At 40.4% G+C, this 22,749-nt stretch overlaps 1 protein-coding gene across 1 annotated transcript; it reads left to right on the top strand.

Moving 5' to 3' along the window:
- Positions 1–17,342: 17,342 nt before the first annotated feature.
- On the top strand, positions 17,343–21,397 carry LOC121737296 (protein C1orf43 homolog). Its single transcript, XM_042128930.1, has 5 exons — positions 17,343–17,630; positions 17,909–18,062; positions 18,298–18,517; positions 20,158–20,269; positions 20,752–21,397. Exons 1-5 carry the CDS (start codon positions 17,472–17,474, stop codon positions 20,860–20,862), a joined length of 756 nt encoding a protein of 251 aa, XP_041984864.1. The 5' UTR covers positions 17,343–17,471; the 3' UTR covers positions 20,863–21,397.
- The last annotated feature ends 1,352 nt before the right edge of the window (positions 21,398–22,749 follow it).

Genomic DNA, 22,749 nt, shown 5'->3' with positions numbered 1-22,749 from the left:
ATTCAACGGACAAGGTTATTAAATAAATAATAATCAATTACGTTTTCTATGAAATATTCTAATACCTACCTATTTACTAGTCACTACCTACTTACCACCTCGTACTTAGTAGGTATCTACTAGCTAGTGGATTAGTATGTACCTATGATATTCTATTATAAAAAACTGGTATGTACGGTCTAGGTCTACTAGGATAAACTACGGAACCCTAAAAAGGAGTAAGTATGGCTAAATTACTCAAATACATACCAAAGCTTGTAATTTTTACTGTTACTGAAACAATTATTTATATGCCGAAATATGCCGAAAACTCAATCTTAAATAGTTTTTTTTTGTCATTTTACTTTACATAGTGACTGGTTCCTAAAGGCCAAAGGGCCAACTGAACAGCTGTGTGCGATTTTTTGGTGTGGGAGTAAATTCTGGGATAGACGGTGTGTGATGTAAGCGCGTAGACCGTAAAAGTTATAGAGGTGGCATACTCTACAAATTATGTTACGTATAGTCTGTCAAGAAAGTGAAGAAATTAGAAAGTGGCAACATCGTAGTGTCATCCCTTTCCAATCAATCTAAGAAGAAAGGGATGACACTACGATGTTGCCACTTTTTAATGTTTCACTTTCTTGACGGACTATAGGTACCTACCTATTTACGAGTAAATTAATACTCTATAAGCGCGAGTTCCAAGTAATGATAAGAAACTAGAAGTTGCCCGCGACTTCGTTACATTAAAATTCGTGTAACGCGTGTGAAATGTGTCTTTTTGTCTGTCTGTTTATCTGTGTTTGTACTTTGGAGTTTCATAAATATTGTAACTGATAAATAATCGTACTTAATTATATTTTTACGATATAAACATAAATCGATCAACATTGACAAATATTAACTTGTTAACTATGTTGTTTCTAATTGTTATATTGTTATGTCATTTGTACAATCTAGTTTATACTGAATATCGTTAAATATTATGTTAGTACGTAGTATAATGTTTGTCTTCCTTTTGTGGCTCTGTTATCTTTAAAACAAGAGAACCTTTATATTGTCTACACAACTCGGCTACGGGTTAAAGACAATATTTTGTCAGAATTGTAATTTTACATGTTAAGAAATAAATAAAAATAAATAAATAAATTAAACATTTAAAAAATCAACAAATAAATAGCACGTGTCAGGAATTTTGGCCGATATCAGCAATTTTGTGAGGACTTTTGAAATTTGTATCTGGATAAACCCTAGGGCCGGTAGATTTCTTACATGGGGCGGCGGAAATAAAATGGCCACTCATAAATAGTATTAATTCGGCACTGTAGTGGCTAACGCTAAACGCATACCTATACCACCTTATACCTACTGAACACTCACACATGTTGGTATTATCCAGCACTAATAGACTTTAAATGTCAGGAAAATTGGTGTTATGTATTTGATGCACTGTTGTTTTGGTTGATGCACTTGAAGAAAGTGGCTATCAGCGGGTAGAGGCCCAACAGTGGCGGGCTTAGGGGGTGGCGAACAGGGCAATCGCCAGGGGCCTCGCTCTTGCAGGGCCCTTGCGTCAACCAAAATGTCACAAAGTGGAATTTTATTTGAATATTTGGCGGTGAGGTGAGATCCCGGTATCGGCGGTCTCGCAAGGACCTGCCGCCCGGGGCCTCGCAAGGAGTGAGGCCGCCACTGTAATGCCTTGTTGGGAGAGGCCTACGTTCAGCAGCTGTTGATATCAATGTTGTTAATGATGATGAAATTGGTGTTAAATCAGAAGCCATTTTGTAAAGGAGGGAATATCTATTCGTGCCTGCATCTGAGCGTATGTGAATCATCACTAATCGCCTAATTACGCCCTACACAAAACAACTGATGTTGCGCAAATATTGTGTTACTTGAGTACTCACTTACATTAGTTAATGTAATAACCCCCGCCCGCACCGGTTTCGGTGACGGTGGCCGGTTTCATTGAAACTTGGCCAGTTAGGCGGTAATAATTTTATAGTGTCCAAGTGGGTGCGCTCTTTTCTTTTATTCTTATAACCCAGTGGGACGAATGAACCATCCGACTGGCGAGTGACGAGAGATCAGGCGCAGTACCAACTTTTTACATGCCCATCCGACGCATGACTCATCTAACTTAATGTTAGACAACGTGAAGCCTGCATGTCCTTAATCCTTATACCAAACCTGGAAATAGCATTTTTGCTATTTGGGAATCGAACCCACAACCTCCGAGTCAAGAGCCACGCTCTTAACAACTGGAACACAGAGTCGTTACTATAAAATATACTCAACATTAATTTCATCAGTAGAACACTTTACAAAATATAATATACTCCATATTGAGTTAGTCAACACTGGCTATTCCTAAGGGAAGGCTTTTATAAGGAAGAAAAGCAAACACTGAAACTAGCGAAAACTAAGTGACTTATAATGTCCCAAGATACCGTACTCCAGAAGCGAGGGGTATACCGTATACCTACCCAACTAACAATAGTTTGCACTTCCCTCGCAGCATTCTTCATCATTCCTCAAAGCTTGCGTGCAACATCAAATTAATGGATTATTATCAGATTGGACATAAGATAACTCATTAATGAATTAATTTTTAACGGGTGGACCGCAGGTACTCCATAAATTAAGTACGTTTAGGGGGAGAAGGGGTCCAGCCAAATCTCACCTAATCTCACTTGAAGGATAGGAAGTGAGAGGCATCACGTGTTTTTCTAAGGAAAAGCTTGCCAAATGCCAAAACATGTGAAAACAATAGGCTATGTTTCAAAGTGTATTCGTCCCTGTCCTATGTCTTCTTGGCTCATGACTGGCTGTTAAGTGTTAGTAAGACTAACTTAGTCGTTACTCGTTAGTACTCTGTACTATCCATACTAATATGTATTTTAAATGCGAAAGTGTGTCAGTCTATCTGTCTGTCACCTCTTCACTTTTAGTCCCGGATTCTGGAAAAATGTACGGTTCATGGTAAAGCGAGTTGCGGGCGTCATCTAGTACTAAATAAACATACATAATATAAAAATATTACATATTAAATAAAGAAAACCCAATTAAAATTAGGGGGAGGGGTTCGAGGTGAATCCTCCGATATCCCATCAAGCATACGCGTGTCAAAAAAGTCTCACGCAAATTATTATGGACTCCACAATACCCATAATAATATAATTTATAATGTTTTTTCTACCTGTGGACTGTGGGTCGCCAGAGATCGAAAAGACCGTTTCAGGAAAAAAACAACAAAGATCATACATAGTAGTCCAAGCATTTTAACAATAAACGGCCAAGTGCGAGTCTGACTCGCGCACGAAGGGTTCCGTACCGTTAAAGAGTAAAAATAGGCCAAAAATTGTGTATTTTGTATGGGAGCCCTCCTTAAATTTTTAATTTGTTTTAATTTGATTATCATTTATTAAAGTACAATTAAAATTGAGGACTTTTGAAAATTTTTATTATTGATATAGAGCTAAAAAGGCTAAAGTACACTTAAAATTGAGGACTTTTGAAATTTTTTATTATTGATATAGAGCTAAAAAGGTTTAAAAAAATACGTTTGTTGTATGGAAGCCCTCCCTGAATATTAATTTTATTTTGTTTTTAGTATTGCGGCACCAGAAATACACGAAAATTTCAAAAAACTTGCTAAGTAAGTATAGGTAGCGGTTCTTGAGATACAGCCTGGAGACAGACAGACGGACAGACAACGAAGTAATAGGGTCCCATTTTTACCCTTTGGGTACGGAACCCTAAAAACATATAGTATTCATAAACATGCATAAATGATAAGCAAAGCGTGGGGGGCCGCGAAATATTTTTACATATTACCAACATGAAAAGGTTGAAAATCATTGGTATACCTGCCAAATCTTACTTTACGATGGCGACAGACGCGTGCGCATGTTTTCGCGTGCAAACAGTAGCTTTGTACGCTTTTCGAATATTTTATAATAATATTCGAATAACTTTTCACACTATTTATAGAGAATAATTACCTTGTTTGGCACTCAATCAGGATAAGACTATATAATATCACTTCATTCTAATATAATTAGTGGCGGCTAAATTTGACGTGGGCAAAATATATTTTAGGGCCCCTGAAATATATTTTGCGAGGCCCCCTTATAATGGATGACGCAAGAGGACGGATTTTTTGAGGAAAAGAATTTTTTGATACTCATTTTTTTTTTACTTAAAACTTTTTATTTATGAATATTTGATTATCAAAACTAGTAAGTACAAAAAAGCCTCGTGGTCCAAGGGGCGCGAGGCCCCTTAGACCGCGATGCCGTGGGCGGTCGCCCACGTCGCCTACGCCTTAGGCCGCCTCTGAATATAATATTTTATATAAGGTATATTAGAAGTGTTAATATAATAATACAGTCTTATCATAATATATTCTTGTAGAGCCTATAAAGTTATAGTAGGTAACTATACTTATGTACCTACTAGAGTTCGACAAGGCTGTTTATGAACGTGGCGAGAAAAGAACTAACGCTTCTATCATACAAAAACGTCATTTTTGACAGTTCTCCTTTACCAGAAGCGCACATTGACTGACATTGACACGTTCAATTAAAGCCTTGTCGAACTGGAGCTGTTGCCAGCGACTTCGTCCGCGTGGGCTTTAGTTTATAGTTGTCCCCGTACATCGATTGAGTCGTTTACGCGCAAATCAGAAAAATATATTGCGTGGGAACCGCACATTTTTCCGGGACAAAAAACATTCCTTGTCCCAGATTTAAATTGTTCCCAGATGTACGGGAACAACTATTAAAACTAAAGTCCACGCGGACGAAGTCGCGGGCAACAGCTAGTTTCAAATAATTTCTCCCGTTTTTTTCCACACTTTCCTCTATTTCATCGCTCCTATTAGTCTTAATAGGAGCGAAGCGCAATAAAATATAGCCTATAGCCTTCCTCGATAAATGGGCTACCTATCTAACAGTGAAATAATTTTTCAAATCGGACCAGTAGTTCCTGAGATTAGCGCGTTCAAACAAACAAACTGTTAGAGTTAGTTAAAGAATGTACTGTTAGAGTTTTCTGTTTTTTTCTAGGGAGTGCCTCCGCTGCCGGCGCCGGTTGCCGAAATGGCTGCCGGCGCGTTTTCCGAAGTTTGCCGGAGTCACGCGATGTTTGCCGAATAGGCTTCCGGCGCCTATTCGGTAAACATCGCTTGTCAAATGACAGAATAATGATCAAAAACATCAGTCTTGAGCTATAGGACCATGAAAAGTACCAATAATAAAGTCATAATGTGAGGATGCATATTTTAATGGTAGTGATGATGATGATGATTAGGTGATCTGCATAGCAGCATATTAACTTTGTTTCTTTAAACAACGCTGAAACTCTCAAACATCTATACTTCAGTTCAGACTTCAGCACCTTCGGAACTTGGTATACTGTGTTGCAAAATCTTACTAAAATATCCACAGCCGAACATAATATATAACCTCCACCTTTGGAAGTCGGTTAAAAAGTCGAATATTTGAGGTTGTATGTAGGTATTTCTTTTTAAAATTTGTTTACCGGCACTGGACTGTCTGGAACCCAGCGTTTTACGCATTTTCACCGGTTTCGGCTTTACGTTAGAGATATAAAAATGTTACATAATATGACTCATGCAGGCAAATATAACGCCAGTATTCGCGTGATACAGCATTTAGCGCGGGATTTCATTGTGACGTGTCCGCCATTTTGTCAGGTTCCCGCTAAAAATCGCGACCTTCGCGACCGAGTGTGATCTCGAACTAAAAATTGAAAACCTTCAGCAAAATGTAAAGCTATGTCTGAAATAACAGTTTAAACACGGTTTACCGTTTAAAGTTTAAACACATTAATGAGTTTAGTTTCCTATTTATTTATTTATATATATGTGACTAGATGGCACCCGCAACTTTGTTGCACCAAAATTCTTTATTGCGCGGGCACCGTGCATTTTTCCGACATAACAAGTATCCTATGTCCTTTTCCGGGACTCGAAGTATCTCCATCCATACCAAATTTGAGCAAAATCGTTTCTGCGGTTTGAGCGTGAAGAGCAGTGGCGGATTTACAAATTTGACGCCCATATTCAATTTTTTGCCGCCCGGCCCCTATAACTGACTTTTGAAATTCAATACGTTAGTTTTAGTTCACAATCATATCCCACCAAAAACATTTTTTGAAAATTATTGCTGAGACGACCACAAAAGGTTTGACCCTGTGCGGTAGCGAAACGGCGAAGACATATTCACTGGTATGTAGAATTTGTAAGTTATATAGTTTAATAAGTTAGGGTCAGTAGTTAGGCCGTGTAGATTCAGAAGCATGGGTCTACATGTCGAGATCTCATATCTTTTTACCCGACTGCCAGGAGGGTTATTCACAGGGTAAACCGTAAACCTTATGTGGTCGTCTCGGCAGTATTTTACAAGAAATGTTTTGGTGGGATTTTTTATTTCTGTAAGATAAAAAATGGAGCTAAATTTGCCGCCCCTCTAAATCTGGCGCCCTAGGCTCCAGCCTACTTAGCCTCTTGGTAAATCCGCCACTGGTGAAGAGGTAACAGACAGACAGACAGACTTTCGCATTATTTTATAATATTGTTACGTGCTAGGATTCGAGGATTTGGAGAGAAAGACCTGGTGACTCTCTTGAAGACTTTATTAACACTGCACTAAACACTAGGTCACAACACTTAGCACTAGGTCCAATCACTAAGCACTATCACTGTCCTAGGTCGTAGCCAAGTCGCAGGTTTCACTGGTTCACTCACTATTGATCACTTGTCACTCCGAAATCGCCTCGAAGATCGCTCAGATTGAACTGACTTGCCGGACCTGCCTGCGGCTCTTTTTATATGGCGAGACGAATTCCAGAAATTTCCCGATTCACGCAAACAAGTAAACAACCGTGGGAAATTTCTAGGAAGCTCGGGCATGTACCACAATAAAACTGCCGTCCTTGCGATAAGTGCAGTAAGTTGAATTTAATTTAGACCTTATGGACTCCAGTCATAAGGTCTAAATTCAAATACGCTAACAAATAAAGGGTAAGCACGTAAACAAACATTGGACCTATTTAGAAGGTTCGAGTATGTACTTGCGCACCACGTGTCCGTATACCATGTACCGTAACACTACTCCCCTCTTAGAGATGCTCGTCCCGAGCATCATTGTTACTGCCATGGTAACGCGCCAGACGGTCTATGTGTACCACTTTGAATGTCCCTCTTGGTTGCTTTTGGATCCTGTAAGTCACGTCATTCAATCGGGTAACCACTTTGTATGGGCCGTCCCACTTGGTCTGCAACTTTGGAGATTTGCCTTTTCGGCGAGTTGGGTTATGCAGCCACACCAGTGACCCTTCTTCGAAACCGCTTGTATTCGATTTCCGGTCGTATCTGGTCTTCATGTTCTCACTTGACTGTAACCCATTTTCCCGAACCATGGCGTGTATATAACGCATCTTTTCCCTTAAATCGCAGACATAATCTGGTACGGTCTTTGGTTCTTCCGGTGATCCTCCTGTCAAAAGGTCTACTGGTACTCGTAGTTCTCTACCGTAATTGACATACGCCGGGGTAGCTTTTATGCTCTCATGCTCGGCGGTACGGTACGACAGAAGGAAGAGCGGTATATACTTGTCCCAGTCCTTTTGTTTGTCATCTACCAATTTCGCCAAATGCCTCTCAAGGGTCTGGTTAAATCTCTCAACCATTCCATCAGACTGTGGATGGTACGCGGTGGTCCTCGTTTTATGCATTCCCAAAATTCTGCACACTTCCTGGAAGACCTGCGATTCGAAATTCCTGCCCTGATCGGAATGGATTTCTAGAGGCACACCAAAGCGAGATATTACTTCTTCGACTAGCTTAGAAGCAACTGTTGTAGCTTCCTGGTTTGGTATGGCGAACACTTCGGGCCATTTGGTGAAGTAATCCATGACAACCATAAAATACTTGTTTCCTGATTCCGTCACGGGAAATGGCCCAGCTACGTCAACTGCGATTCGTTCCCACGGTGCGCCAACGTTATACAAGCGCAGGCTCCCACGGCTCCTTGTCTGTGGTCCCTTCACTGCAGCGCAAGTAGTGCATTTGCGGCACCAATCCTGTACATCATCTCGACAATGCAACCAGTAGAATCGTTCTCGCACTTTCGTTAACGTCCTCTTTACTCCTAGATGACCTCCTGATACGCCATCATGCATTTCACGGAGAACATCCGGTACTCTCGTTCTTGGGACAACTATCTGAAGATGGAACTCTCTGCCGTTGGTCTTCTCCCATTTCCGGTAAAGTATTCCGTTTTGAAGAATCAGACTGTCCCATTGCGCCCAGTACGCCTTAGTGACAGCGCCAGTGGGTGCAACCTCACTCCAGATTGGCTTTACGTCATCCCGTTTCTTCCATGTGATGATGTGTCGAAGGTCGTCATCTCTTTCTTGAGCCTCTCTCATACCATCATTCTCCCATGGACCCAAAGGACTTGTTTTCGTTAACTTTAATGTTACTTCATTAGATTCCTGCTTAACACAATGTTTGCAGTCTTCTGAACACGGCCTTCGTGAGAGTGCGTCGGCATTCCCATGCGACTTTCCGCTGCGGTGTTCCGTCTTGAAGTCATACTCCTGGAGTTGTTCTATCCATCGAGCTACTTGGCCTTCTGGGTTCTTGAATTGTAGTAGCCACTTCAAGGCTGCGTGATCAGTTCGCAGTAAAAACTGTCTGCCGATGAGATACTTGCTGAAATGTTGTAGCGTCTTTACGACAGCCAAGAGTTCTCTTCTTGTCACACAGTAGTTTCTCTCTGGCTTAGATAAAGATTTGCTGGAATATGCAATTACAACTTCTCTTTCACCCTGTTTTTGAGATAACACCCCTCCAATGGCCGTGTTGCTTGCGTCCGTGTCGACTATAAACTGACCTTCAGGTTGTGGATACCCCAGGATTGGTGTTTCACACAGATGTTTCTTTAGTTTCTGAAAAGAATCTTCGGAAGTCTCGTCCCAAATAAACTGTCGTTTATCTTCTGTCAGCCGATGTAATGGCTTGGCTATCTCTGAGAATCCCTTAACAAAACGCCTGTAGTAGGAGCATAGGCCAAGAAATGCCCGCACTTCGGTTTTGTTCTTAGGGGTTGGCCAATTTTGGACTGCTTCTAGTTTCTCCGGGTCCATCTGAATTCCATCACTGGAGATAACATGGCCGAGATAGTTCACCTTACTCCTGAATAAACGACACTTGTTCGGATTCAACTTTAACTTGGCCCCCTCTATTTTGGCGAAAACTCGTTCTAAGTTTCGCAAATGGTCCTCGAAGTCGCGGCCAACAATGATGACGTCATCCAAGTAGACTAAGCAAGCCTCTCCAACTAAGCCTGCCAGTACACACTCCATGAGTCGCTCAAATGTGGCAGGTGCGTTGCACAATCCAAAGGGCATGACGTTAAATTGCCATAGACCTTTACCGGTGGAGAACGCTGTCTTCTCCTTATCTTTTGGATGAATTTCCACCTGCCAGTATCCAGATTTCAGGTCCAGGGTCGAGAACCATTTCATGCCACTCAAGGTATCCAGAGTGTCGTCAATTCGAGGTAATGGATAACTGTCCTTCTTGGTGACATCATTGAGACGTCTGTAGTCCACACAAAATCTTGTGCTGCCATCTTTCTTCTTCACTAATACAACCGGTGAGCACCACGGACTTGCAGACGGTTCAATGATCTTATTCCTTCTCATGTCCTCCAAAAGGCCTTCAACTTCTTTTTCCTTTGCAATGGGTATCCGTCTTGCTCGTTGACGAATTGGGTTCTCGCTTCCGGTATCTATCCTGTGCTGAACCATCGACGTTCTTCCAAGGTCGCCTTCCTGACTGGAGAAGATATTCGCGTGGCGTTGTAAAAATTTCTTAGCTTTCATGCTCTGCGAATAAGTCAGATTACTCTTGCAGTCATCGAGTAGCTCAGTCACTATTCCATAGTTGCTGGTGTTTGCTGAGTCTGGGCCTGTGATCGAACTACACTTTCTCATCCAGACAACTTCCTCGCACTTTCCAATGACGTCACCTTTGTTCAAGCAGATCTCGCGATCACCAAGATTCAAAACCCTGACCACAGCGTTACTGCTACCACTAACAAGGGTTCTCGCCGTCATCAGTTTTTGCGTTGATGTCTTGGTAGGTAAGTCTTCGATTAACACGCATCTGTTTGACTTCTTCTTTCCAGCTGGCGGTAGTTTCACCAGCACCCGAGTTTCCGCACGTCCAGGTATTATGACTTTCTTTACACATTCAACTTTCCCGCAGGCGCCTCCAAGGATGAAAATTTCTTCTTCACCACACTTGAAAACTCCGTCAGCGACATTAATTCTGCAGTTGTGCTTCTTCATGAAATCCAAACCCAAGATGCAATCATCCATAATCTCAGCCACGATAACGTCATGAGGGTATGAGGATCCCCCTACATTAATCGTAACTGACATTTCTCCCAGGACGGGTATTGGCTGACCGGAGGCAGTAAGGAGCCGACAGTTAATTCTCCTCTTGTGCCTTCTTGCGGTTTTTACCAGATTTGGGTTTACTATCGTTCTAGAGGCTCCTGTGTCTAGAGTCATTTTGCAATCCGTCCTGTTAATAGTCCCCTGAATCACGAGACTATTCCCGCTGCATGCTTGGGAGATAACAGTTATCGGGGCTTCCTCCGCGTCAGCCAGTACTCGCCCCTCAGTCCTGGCTTTTATTCGTTTCCCTGGTCCCGGACAGGGGACGAAGTTCCTTTCCGCTGCTCTATTTGTTCAATGCGTTCTTCGAGTCTTTTCATTCTTGCCATCTGAGTCTCCTTCTGCGGGCAGTTGAGCTGAAGATGGCCCCTCTCGCCACACTTGTAGCACATGGCTCCAAAACTTTTCTTCGTGGGAGCCTTGACCTCCTTGACTTCCTCAGAGACCTCGTGGATCTTATGGGTCTGTCGTATGTCACGGCGAACAGCCTCGACTTCCAAAGCATGCGCCAATGCTTCCTTAAGCGAGGTGTGGTGACGAAGCCTCACCGCAGCTCTGACCTCCAGATCCCTGATTCCGTCGACAAATGCTTGCACAATATTCGTGTCGACCATCTTGGCGTCAGCTCCTGGGTGTGCCTTCTTGACGAGTTTTTCAATTTCCAACGCCCATTGTTGTAATCCTTCTCCTGAGCGTTGGACTCTGTCACGAAGTTGAGCACGGAACACGTGCTCCAGGTGTCGCTCCCCGTATCTGGATTCAAGGGCTTCCATCAGGTCTTTGAACCCATTTCCTGTATGTGCTTCCAGGACTGACAAGGCTTGCCCTCTGAGCGCGACAGTGAGAGCGGTCAGGCATTGTTCGTCAGTCCATCCGTTGGCAGAAGCAACCGTCTGGAATTGCTGACGATAAGCGTTCCAGGAAGTAGTACCGTCATATGGTGGCACTTTAACTCTTGGTCCTTGTACTACTACGGAAGCTCCACTAAACGCCGCGACTCCTGTGGTTTCCAGGCGCACTACTTTCTTCTGTAGTTCAGTGAGGCCGGTTTTCACATTTTCCACATCCACTCCTAACCCGGTAACGCGTTCGTCCATTACGTCGACATCTTTACGAAGCTTAGTCACCGTGTCACTGACATCCTTTATGGCCAGAAGCGCTTTCTCTTGGAGGTCCTTTTGTTGCTCTTGAGACTCCTGCAAAGCGCCGAGCTTGCGGTCTTGTGACTCCTGCAAAGCGCCGAGCTTGCGGTCTTGTGACTCCTGCAAAGCGCCGAGCTTGCGGTCTTGTGCCTCCATCATTGCCTTTTGAGAATCTTGCAAAGCCTGAATTAACTCAATTATACTTTCCAATTGAGGAGCCATTTGAGGGGCTGTAGAAACTACGGGCGTAGCAGGATAGATGGAACTAGTCGACGGGGCCTGAGCAGGCGGGGCCCAGTGGGCGGCGCTAGTGGGCGTGGCCTGAGTGGGCGGGGCCTGGTGGGCGGAGCCAGTGGGCGTGGCCACGCCCAAAGTGGGCGGAGCCTGAGGGGCGTGGCCAGTGGGCGTGTCCCGGTGGGCGGAGCCAGTGGGCGTGGCTTCGCCCAAAGTGGGCGGAGCTTGGTCCCCAGTGGGTGTGGCCTCCGCAACTCCCCTCTCGGAGTCAATGGCAGCAGCTCGCTGCGCCCTTGTCCTGACACTCCCCTTGAAGTCCTCTCTCGGAGTCAATGGCATCTCCAAATCGCACTTCTGACACCAGTTGTTACGTGCTAGGGTTCGAGGATTTGGAGAGAAAGACCTGGTGACTCTCTTGAAGACTTTATTAACACTGCACTAAACACTAGGTCACAACACTTAGCACTAGGTCCAATCACTAAGCACTATCACTGTCCTAGGTCGTAGCCAAGTCGCAGGTTTCACTGGTTCATTCACTATTGATCACTTGTCACTCCGAAATCGCCTCGAAGATCGCTCAGATTGAACTGACTTGCCGGACCTGCCTGCGGCTCTTTTTATATGGCGAGACGAATTCCAGAAATTTCCCGATTCACGCAAACAAGTAAACAACCGTGGGAAATTTCTAGGAAGCTCGGGCATGTACCACAATAAAACTGCCGTCCTTGCGATAAGTGCAGTAAGTTGAATTTAATTTAGACCTTATGGACTCCAGTCATAAGGTCTAAATTCAAATACGCTAACAAATAAAGGGTAAGCACGTAAACAAACATTGGACCTATTTAGAAGGTTCGAGTATGTACTTGCGCACCACGTGTCCGTATACCATGTACCGTAACAATATTATTGGTCATGGATAATTCGTAGTACGTCGTAACTTCACAAGTCGTAACTCGGTTGTGAAATGATGTCCTCACTTGTCTTTGACTTGGTACTTAGATGGAGTGCGTACTTAGGTATACGGTTTAACTAATATCTGATCAGTGGTGTCAGGTGTGTAGTGTGTACTAGCAGGGAAATTGATTCATGGTCGGTAGACCGTAGTCCGTAACTCCGTACCCATCATAGTTACATTCTCTTTGGGTTCGTAAGTCGTAAGACTCGTAAGTCGCAACCCTAGTCGTATAGAATATAGATGACTAACTAGTTGAATTTCAATAAGACCTTGACCATTTAGGTACTTATATTATAGTACTATAGTTAAAAAAAGTCCGTTTTATTGCGCCTAGAATGACCGTTCTTATTCTGAGGCTGGGCAGTGCACACCTATAATAAAAGGCTATGAGTTATGAGTTATGACCTATCTAGTAGTTAGTACGAGTTCCGTTATCCGTACCCACCTATGGTTGGATATTGGGTACCAAGATTTGGATATTGGGTGTGGGATTGATGGGGTTCGGTTCAGGTGAAATATCGAATATTATGTAGGTACATAGCTGTTGTTTGCGTGAGTGCATAAAGTTCCTAAAAAATGAGAACCGAAGTTGTACTATTATATAATCTATTCTGTGACCGAAGTAACATTTTTACAAGTATCCCAGGCCTATCCATTTAACAGTAGTGAAAAAAAAATTTGTTCGTAGAACTATTAAATATTCATCGTATATCATACGGGCCGAACATAAATTCCATCGTCATGATTCTTTCTACACCGTGGTCCGTGGGGCGAGGCACGAATGTCTTTGGCGGGAAACGCGACATGCATACTCATTTGGAAATGGAGGACGCCTCGACCAATAACTTTTCAAATCGGATTCCAAACGCCGATTGTCCATTCGACGCGTCCAACAAATGGTTTTGTTGACAAATTTGGAATGCAATATTTCTGAGTATGATATAAAGATATTATAAACGCGTTATTAATATGCTACTCGCATGCCATTTAAATGTATTGCGTCTTCGTTTCAAACACTTCGTTTGTCGAAGAATGCAACGCGCAAATCAATAATTTTAGTCGCAACTCGCAAGTGATTTTATTATCAACGAAAATTTTTTGCAACCCTTTACAAAGCATTATACATATTAAATAAAAAAAATATTATAAAAAATAGATACTTAGAGCCATACTTAGGCCGGTATAAATAGTCAGTACTCAAGATGCATCTAGGTCTCAAGACACGGTTCAGGCCACAGTATAGCAATATGACATATCCCTACAGTAGTGAAACGAATGTACTTGCGCAGAGCAACGGAGGGGTACCCGCGGGGAAGCGGGCGGCGCGGGCCCGCGTACACAAACTCGCGGAGTTTGTGTACCTGCGCCCACAGGGGTGACGTTGGCGCGTTATCTACGAATTTTGTGTTGTAAAACGATAACTTATCTTATAAACAATGGGATATTATAATAGATGTTCAGTGTACGGATGTAAATCTGATTCAAAAAACAAAAAGGATTTAAATTTTCATAAATATCGGCTCACAGTTTACACTAATATTGTGTTGGCCTTGGCGGCATGTATTTGCATCTCTGTTTTATTGTTTACGTTGTAAGAAGTGTAACAAGGAGAGAAACAATATAGAATAAATTAAAAATCTGTCAAATACCCTGTTACATACTAATTAGTACCTACCTACCCAGGTACACATATCAAGTGTAACATACCGCGCCCTTACCGCGCACGTAATAAGAGTTTTGAAGTGCTTCTGTTACACCTGACATGTGATTAATTATTGGATATTTTATATAATCAAAATTTCGAATGCGTCTTCATTATTTTAATCCTTCGATCGTGATTCGTGGATCCTTGGAAATCTATTGTTATTCTATTGTGTCTCGCTCACCGGTGAGCTTATGGGGCTTGATGGGTTAATTCATTTTTTAAATAGAGAACTAAAATCATCTAAAAATAAAGTTTCACGTAAATATCTGGCAGTACGACATAATATGTACGATTCATCTACCGGCTCAAAAATTTCCTTTCCACTCCGGTCAAGACCTTACTGGTCCAGTCCCTTATCTTTCCTATAATTAACTATGGTGACGTGTTCTGTTTAGATCTTAATGCCGACAAACTCGATAAACTCGACCGATTGTTTAATAATTGCCTCCGATTCATATTCAACCTTCGAAAATACGACTAATACGAATATGTTTCTTCGTATCGCTCCAAGCTACACTGGTTACCAGTACGTCAGCGCCGCTCTGTGCAGGCACTGTGTGTGCTATATTCACTGCTGCATCATCCCCATACTCCCGAATATCTCGCCCCTCACTTTCAATACCATTGCAGCAGGCACGATAAAAACCTCCGATCCACTTCAAATCAGCTTTTAAGATGCCCTTCTTACAAGTCAAGTTCCGTCCACTCTTCTTTTAATATCCAGGCTATTCTCCTCTGGAACGCTCTTCCTCCGTAATGTCAAAAACCAGAGATACTTTTAAGCGCAGGGTACGTGAGTTTTACTTGAAACAGTTGGCAGACTCTTAGTTTTCATAATTTATGCCATAAATTAATATTTATAATATTTTTAGCATCATCATTGATCAACTATATATTATTATAATATAGTTATTATATAATAATATATTACGTATGGTTATTGGTTTTATTTATATATAATTTTATGTATGATAATATGTATATTATAAGTATAGTATAATATTATACAATATATATTTTATAAGTATAATATATATATATATATATATATATATATATATATATATATATATATATATATATATATATATATATATATATATATATATATATATATATATATATATATATATATATATATATATATTTTTTTTTTTTTTTTTTTTTTTGTATTTTCCTCTTTCAACTCGACTGGCACCTATACAACTTTGTCCTTGTATCGCCCAAAGGTTGATTGGTAGATAATGCCATACGGCATTAAGTCCACCTTTGTACCTATATGTGCATAAAGTTTTTAAAATAAATAAATATGTAAATATAACACGCTGATTAAACAGATTAAATGATAACATTTGCATAACAAGTACAATATTTTATTTTTATTTTATTTCCCGTTTCGTGGCAACCCTGGCATATCTGCTCGGTACCTGTCATCGGTGGCGGCATCGTGCGACGTCAAAGGCATTTCGTTACTGTAGGGACTAATATTGCTATACTGTGGTTCAGGCTCTGTGATTGGTTGGCTGTCAAAATTTGGATCAATCACAGAGCCGAATCGCGTCTTGAGACCGGGTCGCATCTTAAGTAGGTACTAACTATTTATACCAGCCTTAGAACCTCACTTAGAACTATAAAAAGACAGCTCACAGCAATAACGATTAGAGAACTTTATTATGTCCTTTATACCTACTTATCTTGGAACATAATACTTATCTGGCTAGCTATTATAGTAGAGCTGTTAGAAGCCTTATGTATTTTGTTAGCATTAAAATCTTATAGAATCTAAATAACAATGTTAGTATCGTAGACGTAGATTTTAGGAGTTTAGATTAGCGAATTTTGTTAATAAAATAAAGAATTCACGGTAAAAAATAAGTGTTCCCAAAATTTCAACTTGATAGCATTTGTATTTTTTTGTTAAGCGCCTTTAAAGTTGGATATTCAAGTCGATTTTTTTTCAATTAAATTTCTTAATATTTGTATGCAATTCGATAACTTATGCAATTAAAAGCAACTTTTGTTATGAAACCACTTTCATAAACGCAATATTTAATATACCTGTCGAACAAAGTTGTCTCCCGATGCGTACAAACTACGAAATGACTGACGTCAGTCTTTCGTAGCACTTTGTATGGAGCGTTTCGGGCAGGTCTTTTTTATGAGATATTTGAATTGTCATATCTTGGTGAATTTTTAAGCTATCAGAGTCATTCTTTCAACGATGTTTCTATTTTTTAAGTGTCCATTAATTACCGATAAGAAAAAAAATAGTCAACATGCCTATTGCCGCTAGTACAATGCCACAAATAAGTGGTAAATAAAAAAAAAGACATGTGACACCTAAATCAATATTGACAGCTAGGTTTTGTCGGGAACATAGATAAAATGATATTGTTTTTTTTGTATTATTTTCCAAAAATTGTATTAACTGGGTTTTTAATGTGTAATATTGATAGGATATTAACCATTAGATATTTGTTATCGTGCACAAGTGTAGGAAAGTGATGCAGTATCCAGAAACGTGCTATTTTGTGTTCCCTGCAAAACTCCATCGAAAGTTTCAGTAAAGCGTCTACCGCTTTACTGAATCGACCGACTTGACTTCTTGACTGTATTGACTTTTACTTAGACTTTGACTAGACTTTAGACCTAACAACATAGAAAAACGATGCTGAAAATTTACATAATAGAATATTGTTTTCCCGCCATTAAACTCGACACTAGCCATGGTTAAATAGCCGAAGTGGCATATTAAGAAAAAAATTATTTACAGCTGTCGTTTTCACTTGTCACCACTCACTTGTCATTTGTCTGAAATGTTTCGTCAAAATAGTATAAACATAATTTAGATTTAGCTAAAAACTCCTGATGAAAATGATTTTATCTCAATTTTTTGCACAATATTGAGGCACAGTTCAAGTAGTGTATACCAAATTTGTACAACTTATTCACAATGCAGGATTTCACGAGCATTTTGAACATAATATTTATCATCAGCGGAGGAGTATTAACTTTTGTTATTTTGTTCATATTTGCTAAACGGCAAATAACTCGCTTTGCATTGCGATCTAGAAGAGGTCCTCATATTCCGATAGGGACTGATGCGAAAAAGGTAAGAAAAGGAATGGACAGTTTACTAGCACTCCCTCGATCGCGGATTCTTGGAAATCTATTGTTATTCTGTTGTTATCGCGGTCGGATTCGACCGCTTGGGACTTGACTCTCCACGCACAACAAGAAAGTGCTTAATAGAATAGAAAAATATTTATTTGTATAACTTAAAGCTAAACTTTAACTACAATACAGAAAAATATGTACAAATAGGTGTTCTTACTGCTAACAGTTTGGACCAGGCAACCTTTAGGTATAACTTTCACTTTTTTTTTTCAGTTTCTCAAGAAGGAAATCGAGCGTAGAATAGAGGCCGTGCCTCGAATCATGTTTGAGCCGCGTCTACTAAATGCAGAACCCTCACATTACATTCTGGAGCCTCAACAACCTTACCATTATAGATTTAGAGCTGTTGATGATGTAAAGACTTTGGGTAAGTTATAAATTCTTTTTTTTTATTGAATCCCAACTGTATGAAACTTAAAATCGACAATCTCAATATGAAGAAAATAATTATTAGGATTCGTAAAGTTTATAAGTACTTGTTATTGGTTTAAATTTCACCATCAAAAATCTAAATTGATATAATATGATAATAAAGAAAAACTTGCAATCGTTTTCAAGACTCAAACTTTCTTATAATTCCATATTATACTTTATTATTGCAGAAGACGAAATAGCTACACAAGACCCAGGACTTAAAAGGCATCCCCGTGAGTCACTTCGTGCATTCCTGCTCTCGTCCCTGGCTGCTCCGTTGGACGGGAGAGGCCAGAAGTTGGTGCATCAGTTCTGTGATGCGTATGAGTCTGCCAGACATCACCCAGCAGAGTTTGGAGAGGATGAATATCGGGCGTACAGCAGGTTGCTGTTGAAACTGTTAGATGCGTGAGTTTGCTTTAAAATTTGATAAGTTATTTTGTTATTAAGTTAATTAAGCCATTAAAAATGTATGATTGTTTCACAATTAAAGTATCTTAGCTAGTACAATATTGTTATAGACACCTAATCTAACCAAACCACAGACATAGATCATGATAGATACCGCATGTGTATGTACTTCGTGTGCCATATAGCACTCCCAAACGACGAGCAATGCTCGTCTTTCTGTTCTTGATGCCTGTTTTCATCAACGGTCTCCTAACGCTAAGTGTTCCCTAGCGATCTTTGCGGGTCAAATATCTCTTAAAACAAACACATTTAAAAAAAAGGAATGTTTTGCAAAAGTTCTTACGCCCTAAGGACGAACGTGACACACAAAAAATCGTGAAATCTTGAAGGATATGTACCCTTAATGGCCGCTAGGGGACCACTTAGTGTTAGGAGGCGGTTGGTGAAAACAGGCATTACGGCCTGGCCACAGGGATCGGCGGTGCGAACGGCGACGCGGTGGGCGCGGCGAACATTCGCGCGGCGCCGTTTGCAGGCCACGGGCGATCACGTTCGCCGCCAAGACCAGGGAAGTCCGACAACAAAATGTCTTTATCGAAATTATCTCAATATTGCTTAGACCCGCTATTTCCAATCCGCGGCCCACGGGCCGCATGCGGCCCGCCGGGACTTTATTTGTGGCCCGCGTGATGTTGAACAATTTTGAAATTCACGCCCACCGGCAAAGTAACGTAGTCTACGTGATAGTCGTTAAATTTTTCCACTTAAATCGTTAATTTTGAAGAATGATATTTTTTAACCCTAAAAAATTTTTGTTGCGGCCCGCGACACCAAGACCAAAACATGTTTGTGGCCCGCATGAAAAAAAGGTTGGGGACCACTGGCTTAGACAGTAATCGTTTTTTTGGTTCCAGCCTAATATTTGGAAGAGATTGTGTAGTACATGATTTGAATAAGAATCGGGGTATAGATGGAGAATTCCACAAGAAGTACGAGAAATACAGAATATATTATCCAGAATTTTTTTTGATTATACCAGAATGAGTATTGAAACCTTCGATTATATTCTTATGAAATAGCTGGCTAGCTCCAAATAGCTGGTCTAGCTATAAAAGTGTGTTCATTTTACGCGGCGAAAACGACTAAACTCCTTTGATCACTGCAATTTTCGCCGCGACTGCCGCCCGACTCCGTGGCTCGCGCCGTACAGATTCATACTTTTGTTTTGCTCGCCCGCCGCGCCGCTAGACGCCGGCGCGAACCGCTCGGTACATTTCGCCGGTCACCGTTGCGCGTGGCTTGATACGTACATTGCTATACGTTTGTTTCAGTCGCAAGACGCTTCGTCGGTCGCCCCGCGCGAAATTTTAAAAATACCTAAATGAGCTGTAGAAATTCAAATGGAAATGTTGGCCTAGATAATGGGCACTTATCATCGGTACGTCACAGTTGCTATAAAAATGTGGCACGCTCGTTTTCATACAAATGGGTCGACATGCGGTATCTATCTTGATCTATGTCTGTGAACCAAACCCAAACTATCTCTATGCCCATTCACCTCCATTTAGAAGAGGTAACACAAGAAGACAAATATAATTTAACATTTTTAATATTAGTATGGAATATTGATGTTACAGGGCACGCCTATTAAAAAATGTGGGATGTGTCAGTGCCCGAGGCAGTCCTCAAAGGATACCGGCGCGGCTGCGGCCACCTCGACCACCCAACAATAGATATACAGCTTTAGAGGTAACTAACACCTCTATTAAAACTTACTTCAAATTGCCTTTGCAAATTCTAGGGCTTAATAATTTATACCGGCGCGGAACAGGATGGAGGCGACTTTTTGCAACGAAACTGTACAAAGCACAATGAACTTTATGTCAACAGTATAACACACAAATTGAATACGAGCCAAAAAATTGGACTTCCCGCAAGAATTCGCGCGAATGCTCGAGCATTCCAGCGACTTCTCGAATCCCGCGTCATGAGGCGAAATTGATGCTTCTATTCCGTAAATTGAGCCTTAGACCGGCTAATTTGTAAGCATTGACAATATACATATAATAAGAAAATATGTTCAGATTTGTAATTTTAAAATATAGTTTCTCATCTTGACTAAACAATCAGTTTATATTTTATATTGCAGCAAAAATGACGCCAAAAAATGTTTAGTTCATACACAATGCTTGTCCACAACAAAAATATACAGAATATACTGTATTTTCCAGAACCTTCCTGTAGACTCGAAGCTGGAGGACGAAATCATCAGAGTTCCAGTCAAGAGCCCCACTGAGCCGCTGGTGAAGGGCGGAGTGCCCGCTGACGAGACGGCTCTCTGAGGGCGGAGCGCCCGTCGCGATGCGCAGACCTTGTAGGTGCTTCGGTGACGGGTGGAATAGTTGTGCAATAAGTGGTAAATGGGGTGAGATATTGTAAGATGGCTAAAGTAAGTGGAGGACATTTTTAAGATTTAATGAAAATCTATGGTTGGTATGTTTTCGTAGATTTCTTATTGTATAGATAGTTTTTGGAAGTGTGGAATAGTGAAGGCTAAGAAAGTAATTTTATAAGTTGGTGGAGAAAATGTGAATTGTGAAGGTAGTCGATAGATTTCCTAAATTTATTTGTTCTATTTTAAAGAGGGCTTGTGACAAGAAAATAAGTAAAATAGAACCTGAGTTATCTAGAACGCATGTATGAAACGAAATTATAACCGTAAATAAACTATAATATTACAATATATTATAATGCTATTAAAAAATGTATACTTCATATTTGGATGTTGTATGTAATTTATGTAGATATTTTAGTCCTGGTACAAGATATTCTTAGTTTAGGATGAAGTGTCATAACATTAAAACAATTTATCAATATGTTTGTTTTACTAAACATTTTTATCTTACAATAAGTTATTAAAATACAAAACATAAATTCTTTATATTTAGACAACAATCTATTACAAATAGATATTAAAACAGTAACAAATAAACAACTGAGCAATGTTATTGATTTTAAAGTATTTGCATATTTTAAAATTAACACTAGAATTACTATTATTAATCATATAAATTAATAATGGCAAAATCTAGTTCTCTTTTAAGTTCCTTGAAGCGCAAAGTATGACGATCTTCAAAATTAAAGCGGTAATCTATACTAATATTATAAATGCGAAAGTATCTCTGTCTGTGTGTCTGTCTGTCTGTCTGTCTGTCTGTCTGTCTGTCTGTCTGTCTGTCTGTCTGTCTCGCTTTCACGCCAAAACTACTGAACCGATTGCAATGAAATTTTGTACACAGTTATTCTAGAGTCTGAGAAAGGACATAGGCTACATTTTGATGTGGGAAAATATCTTATTTCCATGAAAATATCGATGAAAATTACTTCGCATTGCGCGTGGCCAGCGCTAATGCCGGGGGTCCTGGGTTCGAGTCCCGCAGGCGGAACAAAAAGTTTTCAATGTTCCTGGGTCTTGGATGTGTATTAAAATAATATTTCAAAAATCTTAAATATATTTTATGTATATATTATAAAAAATCCAGAAATATATCGACGCGATGCAATGAACATTTTAGTTCTAATACGATTCAACAGATGGCGCTTTTTTTTTACTTCGTTGTAACATAGAACTAATCATACTTATTAGTTATTATGTTTTTGTTTATAGTTTTTAATACGTTAGAATATTATGTTTAATAATATTATCACTTGCTATAATAATAATCAATCTATCTGATCTTATAGAACTCCTACTGCATTTCTAAGGAGTTCGAGTGTGTTGTGTTGGCCTATATTCCATCCAGAAAATATTTTTACATTTTAATTCTAATATATGAAAACAGATGGCGCTTTATTTTTTACTTCATTATTATAACAGAACTAATCATACCTACTTTATTATATATTATTGTTTTTATTCATAACTAGCTGTTGCCCGCGACTTCGTCTGCGTGGACTTTAGTTTATAGCGCGCGGTGTCAACAAAATTTGTGTCAAATTTAAAAACTTTTTAAAACCCTGGTAAGTGGTACCCCTCTTAGGGCCGCGCAGCGCGCTACACCGGAATGGCAGCGCTGAAAGTGCTCGCCTCGCCGCTGCCATTCCGGTGTAGCGCGGCCCTTAATTAATCAAAATACCCAAAAACAGCTGTGCAGTGTGCACATAATCTGTACTAATATTATGAATGCGAAAGTATCTCTGTCTGTCTGTCTGTCTGTCAGTCTCGCTTT

Source organism: Aricia agestis, chromosome 20 (genome assembly GCF_905147365.1).
Source record: "Aricia agestis chromosome 20, ilAriAges1.1, whole genome shotgun sequence".
Taxonomy (NCBI): domain Eukaryota; kingdom Metazoa; phylum Arthropoda; class Insecta; order Lepidoptera; family Lycaenidae; genus Aricia; species Aricia agestis.
This window is presented reverse-complemented; position numbering and strand designations above follow the sequence as displayed.

Coding starts and splice junctions, on each gene's coding strand:
- LOC121737296 (XM_042128930.1), top strand. CDS start 17,472: ATGCAGGATTTCACGAGCATTTTGAACATAATATTTATCATCAGCGGA. Junction 17,631..17,908: donor TAGGGACTGATGCGAAAAAG/GTAAGAAAAGGA, acceptor TTTTTTTTTCAG/TTTCTCAAGAAGGAAATCGA. Junction 18,518..20,157: donor CTGTTGAAACTGTTAGATGC/GTGAGTTTGCTT, acceptor TTGATGTTACAG/GGCACGCCTATTAAAAAATG.